General features: G+C 44.4%; 1 protein-coding gene across 1 annotated transcript; it reads left to right on the top strand.

Moving 5' to 3' along the window:
* Positions 1–891: 891 nt before the first annotated feature.
* Positions 892–2,596, top strand: LOC149984569 (uncharacterized). The gene is made up of 3 exons (XM_090230522.1): positions 892–1,527; positions 2,029–2,291; positions 2,504–2,596. The coding sequence occupies exons 1-3, from the start codon at positions 1,038–1,040 to the stop codon at positions 2,594–2,596; spliced, it is 846 nt and encodes a 281-aa protein (XP_090086648.1). The 5' UTR covers positions 892–1,037.
* The last annotated feature ends 8,825 nt before the right edge of the window (positions 2,597–11,421 follow it).

Raw genomic sequence — 11,421 nt, 5'->3', positions numbered from 1 at the left:
GTCCTGACCCCACCCCAGTTAGGAAGAGAACAGAGACATGTCAGTCAAAATAAACACCGTAACACAAACCGTTTGAATGGCCAAATCCCATCTGCCGATGCACCTCACAGACAGTAAACAATGATTGAAATACACCCCCAGAGTAAAATAATGTAGCGTATTGTGCAAGAACGCAATAAGCAGTAGACTTCCAGTATGGCAACCGAAAGCACTCCCTTGCGGAACTGGGTTCAAATAGTATTTGAGAATAACATAACTTTATTGATCCTCAAGGGAACCCCAAGGGGACATAAATGTATATTCTATAAAGGTTTTAAAATACTTTTTGAACCCAGGTCTGCTCTCGGGGGCTAGCCAAGCTAAACACAGTTTTACAATGCCTGTTCTAGATACACAAATGTGTGGTGCTCCTCACAGCTGAGATAACATGGGGGTCAGAGATGAAAGAGGAGAGGGTTCACAGAGGATGGGTTCCACATGGCCCCGGGAACCAGGCCACACAGATGGAATACAGAATCGTAGATAGACATTTGACTAGTGTTTGCTTCTAGATCACCAGCTTCTTACACAATGTTTAAGCAAAGCCATATGGGATCAAATCTGTGGAGCTTGAACGTATTCCACAGTACTAGCAATGGTAAAGGAGTTAACACAATCTCTTTTTATCCTATCCAATAAACATTCAAGCTTAAATCATTAGTTGCTAAATCCATTCTTAGACTTATAAATTAATTATATATACCCATTGATTATTGAAGAACATAACTTAGAAATGGGCTTAGTTCAACTGTCGTACCCATTCAGAACCCATAATATTGGCTTGTTTTACTCCATTGTTTGTAAACAATGTAAATGTAAACAAACACTGTACAGTCTCAAAACATAGCCTGGTTGTAGTCTGTTCAGCTATTACATTCCACAATGTGCCAGTCATGTCATTTGCCAAAGAGATCTTAAAATATTAACATTCTATCATTAATGATCTAGAGAAGATCAGAGGATTTGATTCTGATTCAATAACCCTCACCCAATTGGGCATGGAGGTCAAGTCTATCCTACATTACATAGCAGCACCTCGTATTGGCAGGGCTAGAGTGGGCATCGAGCCAGGTGCCATGAAGCCAGCTCAGCGCATCTGGTCTCCAGTGCGTCTCCTCGGTCCGGGGTACATGGCACCAGCCCTACGCATGGTGTCCCCTGTTTGCCAGCACAGCCCAGTGAGGGCTATTCCACCTCGCCGCACTGGCCTTGCTACGGGGAGCATTCAGCCAGGTAGGGTTAAGCAGGCTCTGTGCTCGAGACCTCCAATGCGCCTTCACGGTCTGGTCTATCCTGTGCCACCTCCACGCACCAGCCCTCCGGTGGCAGCCCCCCGCACCAGGCTGTCTCTCCGTTTCCTCCCTACAGGTGCTCCCGCCTGTCCAGCTCTACCAGAGTCTCCCTCCAGTCCGGATCTGCCAGAGTCTCCCTCCAGTCCGGATCTGCCGGAGTCTCCCTCCAGTCCGGATCTGCCGGAGTCTCTCTCCAGTCCGGATCTGCCGGAGTCTCCCTCCAGTCCTGAGCGGCCGGAGTCTCCCTCCAGTCCTGAGCGGCCGGAGTCTCCCTCCAGTCCTGAGCGGCCGGAGTCTCCCTCCAGTCCTGAGCGGCCGGAGTCTCCCGTCTGTCCTGAGCGGCCGTAGTCTCCCGTCTGTCCTGAGCGGCCGGAGTCTCCCTCCAGTCCTGAGCGGCCGGAGTCTCCCGTCTGTCCTGAGCGGCCGGAGTCTCCCATCTGTCCTGAGCGGCCGGAGTCTCCCGTCTGTCCTGAGCGGCCGGAGTCTCCCGTCTGTCCTGAGCGGCCGGAGTCTCCCGTCTGTCCTGAGAGGCCGGAGTCTCCCGTCTGTCCTGAGCGGCCGGAGTCTCCCGTCTGTCCTGAGCGGCCGGAGTCTCCCGTCTGTCCTGAGCGGCCGGAGTCTCCCGTCTGTCCTGAGCGGCCGGAGTCTCCCGTCTGTCCTGAGCGGCCGGAGTCTCCCGTCTGTCCTGAGCGGCCAGAGTCTCCCGCCGGTCAGCCAGGGGCTTCCGGAGTCTCCCGCCGGTCAGCCAGGGGCTTCCGGAGCCTCCCGCCGGTCAGCCAGGGGCTTCCGGAGCCGTCGGTCAGCCAGGGGCTTCCGGAGCCGTCGGTCAGCCAGGGGCTTCCGGAGCCGTCGGTCAGCCAGGGGCTTCCGGAGCCGTCGGTCAGCCAGGGGCTTCCGGAGCCGTCGGTCAGCCAGGGGCTTCCGGAGCCGTCCGTCAGCCAGGGGCTTCCGGAGCCGTCCGTCAGCCAGGAGCTGCCGGAGCCGTCCGTCAGCCAGGAGCTGCCGGAGTCTCCCGCCTGTCCGGTGCTGTCGGAATCTCCCGTTCGCCCGTTGCTGCCGGAATCTCCCGTTCGTCTGTTGCTGCCGGAATCTCCCGTCCATTCGGGACCCATTGCTAGGGTCCCCAGTCCGAGGTCGGCGGCGACCCTCGAAAGAGGCCACGGAGGCGGTTGAGGAGGCGGACAAAGACTATGGTGGAGTGGGGTCCACGCCCCGCGCCAGAGCCGCCACTGAGGACAGACACCCACCCAGACCCTCCCCTATAGGTTCAGGTTTTGCGGCTGGAGTCCACACCTTTGATGAGGGGGGGGGGGGGGGGGTAATGTCACGTTCTGACCTTAGTTACTTTGTTATGCCATTGTTTTAGTATGGTCAGGGCGTGAGTTGGGTGGGTTGTCTATGTTCTTTTTTCTGCACCTTGGTCCTCCTCTCTTTCTCCCACAGATGAACGTTACATCTACGAATAGGTGCCCTTCTTTGCAAGGCATTGAAAAACCTCCCTGGTTTTTGTGGTTAAATCTGTTTTGAATTTCACAGCTTACAGGTAAGACCTTACAATTATCTGTATGTGTGGGGTACAGAGATGAAGTAGTCATTCAAAATTCATGTTAAACACTATTATTGCACACAGAGTGACTTGTTAAACACATTTTATTCCATCTTATTTAGGCTTGCAATAACAAAGATGTTGAATACCTATTGAGTCAAGACATTTCAGCTTTAATTTGTAATACATTTGGAAAAATTTGGAAAATTATAATTCGACTTTGACAATATGAGATATTGTGTGTAGTTCAGTGACAAAAAAAGCAGGATGCAACACAACAAAATATGGAAAAAGTCAAGAGGTGTGAATACTTTCTGAAGGCACTATGTGCGAGGAATGACGACAGGCACCAGTGTTGCATTTCTTTCCTCTCATTAATGGGATGCAATTGAAATATAGCTGGATTGAATCATGTAGGTTAATATTTTCCATATAATAATTATTTCTCTCATTAGGCCCTAATCTATGAATTTCACATGACTGGCAGTACAGAAAACCAGTTAGTATCTGGTGTGACCACCATTTGCCTCATGCAGCGCATGAGTTGATCAGGCTGTTGATTGTGGCCGGTGCAATGTTGTTCCACTCCTCTTCAACAGCTGTGCAAAGTTGCTGGATATTGGCGGTAAGTGGAACACGCTGTCGTACACTTCGATCCAGAACATACCAAACATGCTCAATGGGTGACATGTCTGGTAAGTATGCAGGCCATGGACGAACAGGGACATTTTCAGCTTCCAGGAATTGTTTATATATCCTTGTGACATGGGGCTGTACATTATCATGCTGAAACATGAGGTGATGGAGGCAGATGAATAGCACAACAAAAAGCTTCAGGATCTCATCACAATATCACTGTGCATTCAAATTGACATTGATCAAATTCAATTGTGTGTCTATAGCTTATACCTGCTCATACCATACCCCACCATGGGGTGGAGTCAGCAAACCACTCACCCACATGATGCAATATATACTGTCTACTATCTGCCCGGTACAGTTGAAACTGGGATTGAGCACACTTCTCCTGCGTGCCAGTGGCCATCAAATATGAGTGTTTGCCCACTGATGTTGGTTATTACGCTGGTCAAGATCCTGGTGAAGACAAGCTCGCAGATGAGCTTGCCTGAGAGGGTTACTGACAGTTTGTGCAGAAACACTTCGGTTGTGCAAACCCACAGTTTCAACTGCAGTCAGGTCAAGATCCTGGTGAAGACGACAAGCTCGCAGATGAGCTTCCCTGAGAGGGTTACTGACAGTTTGTGCAGAAACATTTCGGTTGTGCAAACCCACAGTTTCATCAGCTGTCTGGGTGGCTGGTCTCAGACGATCCTGCAGGTGAAGAAGCCAGATGTGGAGGTCCTGGTCTGATGTGGTTATACGGGGTCTGCGGTTGTGAGGCTGGTTGGACGTACTGCCGAATTCTCTAAAATGACGTTGGAGGTGGCTTATTGTAGAGAAATTAACATTCAATTAATGTCAGTCCTGCAGTCAAGACATTTCAGAGAAAGAAGCTTTTGTGCGTATGGAAAATATTTTATTTCAGCTTATGAAACACGGAACCAACCCTTCATGTTGCTTTTATATTTTTGTTCAGTGTATATTGAGCCAAATTAGCGAGCAGCCCATGTTTCATAACGTTGTCATGAAAAATATGAATGACTGGCACCGAGAGTACTCATAACATAGTTAAAACTGTTATTTTTATGTAATGGATGGTCAGTACTTGCATTCTTACCGCTGTCTAGGAATTTCTCCATGTACATCCCTCAGCTTTTTACCAACACCACTTTGATTTTGTTTTTACATTTTTATTTTATTTTGACAGGGATAGCAAAAATTTGACTGGAAGTTTCAAGCATGATTCAAAGAACTGTGTGTGTATGTGGCATGCAGTCAGTAGTTGAGTGCCTCAGGGTGGTTTGGCCATGTAAAGCTGGTCCAGTTTGCATTGCAGCATGTTGTCCTGGATACCCGGGGCTTCTGGGTCCAGCATCAGAGACTGTTCATAGTGCTTTTTTGCCAGCTCCAGCTTCCCCCAGTGATGGGTACAGGACCGCTGATATGGAGCAGAGAGAGAGCAGAGGTGCAAAGACTTTTTATCGTGAAGCTGAAGACACACTTTTAGCAGGACATGTTGTAGAACACTCAGATAGAAATATATTATGTAGAAGAAACATGCCTTTAACATTAAGACTAAGGAATTTCAATTGACGTTAGTCTGTATTCATTACATTAATATCTACAACGTTCCACCTTATACACGCTTACGGTTAGGAGTTTGGCATATTTTTAGGGTTAGTGCTTTGGGTTTAATGTTAGGTTAGATTTAGAGAAAATAGGATTTTGGATGGTAATCAATTCTTTAGTCCCCACAATATTAGCAATACAAAACGTGTGTGTGTGTGCACGCATTTTTTTTATACAGTCGGTAAAAAATGATATCCCATTGACTTCAATGCTGGACATCACACATGCACATATCTGAAGTTCGGATTGGATAGAGGTAAATTAATTGTAAGCAATTTCTCACTATGCTGACTGACCTCATGCTTCTGTAGTTTGCCCAAAACGTTAGCCAATGAGAACATTATGGTGTGGTCATTAGGGAGGAGCTTCAGGGCATCTCGGCCAATCACCTCCGCCAAGTTGCCTAGACAACAGGAAAGAGAAGGGATAGACATGAGAAGGACAGACTGATAGAGGAAATCCAAGTCATGAGGAGAACGCATTTTGAAACTGACATACTATACAAGCCTGCTTACAAGTTCTCTTTATTGGAAGTTAATGGATTCACAGAGTAGAAATGTCAACTGCTTGTAAGAATGCATGGAGATTTAAAGCAAGTGCATACCTTCATAGCATGGATAAAATTATAGAATATTTTATCCTAATATACACTGAGTGCCAAGTGTGTGTTTGTGTTGTCAGTGGTGTGTAGAGCAGAGTTTTTCCTCGCCACACATGGAAGACCGCTTTAACCTCCTAATTAGGAGCTGAACACAAGGACCACTGCCTATCTGCCTACCACACTATCTATGTCAGAGACCTGTCTGTCAGTCTGACCAGGGAGGGAAGGTGTGAGGGAGAGAGACCGAGAGGGAGGGAGGGGGAGAGACGGCTGGGGGTGAAGAGTGAGGGCCTGAGTCATGCTCTGTGCATACATGTGATTTGTGTGTGTGTGTGTGTGTGTGTGTGTGTGTGTGTGTGTGTGTGTGTGTGTTAGCTCAGCTTTATCTCTGTGCAATATAAGAGAGAAGAAAGGAACCAACAGCAAAACATACACCCCAGTTAATTTTTGTTTTTTGGTGAGATGTACCCTTGGCAGATTTGGGGAACAAAGGGGGATGCTGAATTCTGAGGAGGCACTTCTCTGATTGGGTCTGCTTTGCGTTTGATCATGGCCTCGCTAGATGGTTCATTGGCCCTCTTGGGAGACTCCGCCACCTCGGGATAGGATCCTGAGAAAAAGGGTGCCAGCATCTGGAAACCGCCGCATTCTCCACACGGCAGGGAAGAGTGCTTTTAGAAAACTCCAAACACAAAGTTTTAATACATACATTTCAAGCATTGCAGGTTCCTGCCCTTCCGGTCCAATCACATTGGGTGCTTAGATCAAATGTTTACCCCAAAAAATGGAATGTTGTCTCTGTCTTTACTGCTGTTACCGTTCGGAAACAGTCTTTGAAAAACTGTGCATACGGATGAATGTGTAGAAATATGGGGAATTTGTCTAATCAATGAAAATTCATCCATAACTGGATTTTGTATATCCAAAATAGTTTTGGCACAAAACACAGCAAGTGATGTGTATTGTCACTCATAGTATCTCCCATTAGACAGCAACTGTGGTGTGTGTGGGTGGGTGTGTGTGTGTGTGTGTGTGTGTGTGTGTGTGTGTGTGTGTGTGTGTGTGTGTGTGTGTGTGTGTGTGTGTGTGTGTGTGTGTGTGTGTGTGTGTGTGTGTGTGTGTGTGTGTGTGTGTGTGTGTGTGTGTGTGTGTGTGTGTGTGTGTGTGTGTGTATGTATGTGTGTGCCTGCGTGTGTGTGCTTACCAGTGTTGTCCAGTACTATGACCAAATTGTTCCAGGCAAGCCCAGGACGATAGTAAAACGGTACACTACAAGAAAGGGGACACATATATAACCGTAGAAAACAGTTGCAGGTTGGAGAGCTATCTAACAATAGCAGATCGGAGGGCCATCAAGCAAAACAGACCAGTGAAGCACATGTAAACGGCGGGAGTATCTATGACTCTCTGAGGACTGGGTAGAGTAGGGGGCCCACGCCCTCCACTTCTCCCATCCCTCCACACGGGGTTCTGGGCCGGCAGAGCGGGGGTGGCTTCTACTCTCACCCGAGCTCAGATCCCCATGTCACCTGGGTTGCGCCCGACCGGCTCCATCCCCACTTTCCCCGTTAGGCACGGCATGGCGTTCCCCCATTAACAATGTGCACATGGGCCTATTTATATAATGAATATGATTTCGGATTGCAGAAATGATTAAATATTAAAGCATTAGATTTCTCACTAAAGGATTCAGTCATACAAAAGTTGTATTTAAATAACGTGCCATAGAATGCTGCAGCAGCCCGCAAGGTGTATATAATTGTAGACCTCGACAAGTCTGGTTCATCCTTGGAAACAATTTCCAAATGCCTGACGGTACCACGTTCACCTGTACAAATAATAGTACGCAAGTATAAACACCATGGGATCACGCAGCCGTGATACCGCTCAGGAGGGAGACACATTCTGTCTCCTAGCGATTAACGTACTCTGGTGCGAAAAAGTGCAAATCAATCGCAGAACAACAGCAAAGGACCTTGTGAAGATGCTGGAGGAAACAGGTCCAAAAGTATCTGTAACCAGAGTAAAACGAGTCCTATATCGACATAACCTGAAAGGCCACTCAGCAAAGAAGAAGCCACTGCTAAAAAGCTGCCATTAAAAGCCAGACTACGGTTTGGGGACAAAGATCACACTTTTTTTTGAGAAATGTCCTCTGGTCTGATTAAACAAAACTGTTAGGCCATAATGACCATCGTTATTTTTGGAGGAAAAAGGGGGAGCCTTGCAAGCCGAAGTACACCATCCCAACCATGAAGCATGGGGGTGGCAGCATCATGTTGTGGGGGTGCTTCGCTGCAGGAGGGACTGGTGCACTTCACAAAATAGATTACATAATGAGGGAGGAAAATTATGTGAATATATTGAAGCAACATCTCAAGACATCAGTCAGGAAGTTAAAGCTTGGTTGTAAATGGGTCTTCCAAATGGACAATGACCCCAAGCATACTTCCAAAGTTATGGCAAATAGCTTAACTTCTTGCGTCGAGCAATCCCGTATCCGGGAGCGTAATCATAGCCTCAAGCTCATTACCATAACGTAACGTTAACTATTCATGAAAATCGCAAATGAAATGAAATAAATATATTCACTCACAAGCTTAGCCTTTTGTTAACTTGTTGCGTCGACCAAACCCGGATCCGGGATTCTATTTATAGACCTAAGCTCATTACCATAACGCAACGTTAACTATTCATGAAAATCGCAAATTAAATGAAATAAATATGCCATCTCTCAAGCTTAGCCTTTTGTAAACAACACTGTCATCTCAGATTTTCTAAATATGCTTCTTAACCATAGGAAAACAATCATTTGTGTAAAAGTGGCTAGCTAGCGTAGCATTTAGCGTTAGCATTAGCGTTAGCATCCAGCACGCAAGATTTCAACAAAAACATAAAAGCCTTCAAATAAAATCATTTACCTTTGAAGAACTTCGGATGTTTTCAATGAGGAGACTCTCAGTTAGGTAGCAGATGCTCAGTTTTTCCAAAAAATATTCTTTGTGTATTAGAAATAGCTCCGTTTTGTACATCACATTTGGCTACCAAAAAAAAAAACGAAAATTCAGTCCTCAAAACGCAAACTTTTTTCCAAATTAACTCCATAATATCGACTGAAAACATGGCAAACGTTGTTTAGAATCAATCCTCAAGGTGTTTTTCACATATCTCTTCAATGATATATCGTTCGTGGATGCATGGTTTCTCCCCTCAATCAAATGGAAAAGTACTAGCAGCTGGCGTTTGCGCATCGATTTCCACGCAGGACACCAGGCGGACACTTGGAAAATGTAGTCTCTTATGGTCAATCTTCCAATGATATGCCTACAAATACGTCACAATGCTGCAAACACCTTGGGGAAACGACAGAAAGTGTAGGCTCATTCCTTGCGCAATCACAGCCATATAAGGAGACAATGGAAAACAGAGCTTCAGAGATTCTGCTCATTTCCTGCTTGACGTATCATCTTGGTTTCGCCTGTAGAATGAGTTCTGGGGCACTTACAGACAATATCTTTGCAGATTCTGAAACTTCAGAGTGTTTTCTTTCCAAAGCGGTCAATAATATGCATAGTCGAGCATCTTTTCGTGACAAAATATTGCGCTTAAAACGGGAAAGTTTTTTATCCAAAAATGAAATAGCGCCCCTAGAGATCCAAGAGGTTAACAACACTGTCATCTCAGATTTTCAAAATATGCTTTTCAACCATAGCTACACAAGCATTTGTGTAAGAGTATTGATAGCTAGCATAGCATTAAGCCTAGCATTCAGCAGGCAACATTTTCACAAAAACAAGAAAAGCATTCAAATAAAATAATTTACCTTTGAAGAACTTCGGATGTTTTCAATGAGGAGACTCAGTTAGATAGCAAATGTTAATTTTTTTCCAAAAATATTATTTGTGTAGGAGAAATCACATCGTTTTGTTCATCACGTTTGGCTAAGAAAAAAAAACGAAAATTCAGTCATTACAACGCCGAACTTTTTTCCAAATTAACTCCATAATATCGACAGAAACACGGCAAACGTTGTTTAGAATCAATCCTCAAGGTTTTTTTCACATATCTATTCGATGATAAATCATTCGTGGCAGTTGGGTTTCTCCTCGGAAGCAAATGGAAAAATACACGCAGCTGGAGATTACGCAATAATTGCGACGGAGGACACCAAGCGAGCACCTGGTAGATGTAGTGTAAAATGGTCAATCTTCCAATGATATGCCTACAAATACGTCACAATGCTGCAGACACCTTGGGGAAACGGCAGAAAGTGTAAGCTCATTCCTGCCGCATTCACAGCCATATAAGGAGACATTGAAACACAGCGCCTTCAGAATCTGGGGCACTTCCTGTTTGAAATTTCATATTGGTTTCGCCTGTAGCATCAGTTCTGGGGCACTCACAGACAATATCTTTGCAGATTTGGAAACGTCAGAGTGTTTTCTTTCCAAAGCTGTCAATTATATGCATAGTCGAGCATCTTTTCGTGACAAAATATTGCGCTTAAAACGGGAACGTTTTCATCCAAAAATGAAATACTGCCCCCAGAGGTTCAAAAGGGGTTTGTTTATTTGTTTATGGTTTGTTTTAGGAGTTGATTTAACTTAATTAATCATTGTATTCTGATGTGTTTGAGTAGGATTCTTTCTTCCGAGATGGATGGAAATGATCTACATATGTAAATTGAAGGAGCCATGGGAGAACACATTTCTATTAAATGCCTGGGATTAAATTACTGATTTCTTACGCTGAGAAATGTACTGTGTTTGCGACAGAGGAAAAAGTATTTAGATAGTAAGGATAATTGTATCTAAGGGTAACATGTTCAATTAAGCACACATATACATTGATTTTGATTAAAACTTATGATTAATGATTTGAGGTACAGTGGAATTATCATTAGGTTTGGTTTATAGTTCACTTTTGAGTTTCTGAATCGAAGTAGTATAATGAGTATAATAAAGTGTTTTGTGTTTTTTCTGGGAAAATGGGTATTTCATTTTCTCTCTTTGGAATGTTTCCAGGGACTATACTCTTGGGGAGAGTGAGTGAGATTGAGGCCATAAACTACCACATTGAAAAGGGCCTGGAAGTTTTTGTTTTAGTGCAAAGGTATCTTAAAGGGGCACTCACCACATGGGATTTTAATGAGTTTTTATTTTCTGAGTTTTCATTACACACGCTAATTATTTTAATAAAGAAATGTTCTGGGAACATGGGATACAACATGTTGGAACTATTTGACTATTGTTTGCAATTTGTTTAATATAGTGAAAAACACTGCTTTGAAGGGTTTTGTATGAACTATGACCTTCTGATTACCTTCCGTTGTGGCTTGATCACCCGCATTGGAAAGCCATTTGGATAATGAATTTATGGTCATTGTTAATATTGCTTTCAAGATCATTTGTGTAATTGGTAAATATGTTTCTTAGCCATATTTGTAATTTGGACCACTGTGAAGAGGGAGAGGGCATTGCTTTTAACTAAGGGTATGCTGCTTTAAGTCTATTTTCCTATGACCATAGGGGTTAAATCATTTTTCTTTGTGGAGTTTTTTTCAGTTTAATGATTTTAATTTGATTAGGTTAGTTGAAATGTTGTTTTATATCTTTTTTTCAGTTTTGTTTTACATTACTCTCATACGGAGAGATATGTGTAAAACATGGGGGAGGATTCAGTTTTTTGAGGGT

Source organism: Oncorhynchus mykiss, chromosome 3 (assembly GCF_057628025.1).
Source record: "Oncorhynchus mykiss isolate SJ-2025 chromosome 3, ASM5762802v1, whole genome shotgun sequence".
In the NCBI taxonomy this organism is placed as follows: Eukaryota; Metazoa; Chordata; class Actinopteri; order Salmoniformes; family Salmonidae; genus Oncorhynchus; species Oncorhynchus mykiss.
The sequence above is the reverse complement of the archived record's forward strand: the minus strand, read 5'-3'. Positions and strand labels throughout refer to the sequence as shown.

Excerpts from the sequence above, each read along its gene's own strand:
- LOC149984569 (XM_090230522.1), top strand. The coding sequence starts at position 1,038 with ATGGAGGTCAAGTCTATCCTACATTACATAGCAGCACCTCGTATTGGC. Across the intron at positions 1,528-2,028 it reads TCTGCCGGAGTCTCTCTCCA|AGTCTCCCGCCGGTCAGCCA; the intron begins GTCCGGATCTGC and ends CTGAGCGGCCAG. Across the intron at positions 2,292-2,503 it reads AGGGGCTTCCGGAGCCGTCC|AGGAGGCGGACAAAGACTAT; the intron begins GTCAGCCAGGAG and ends CGGAGGCGGTTG.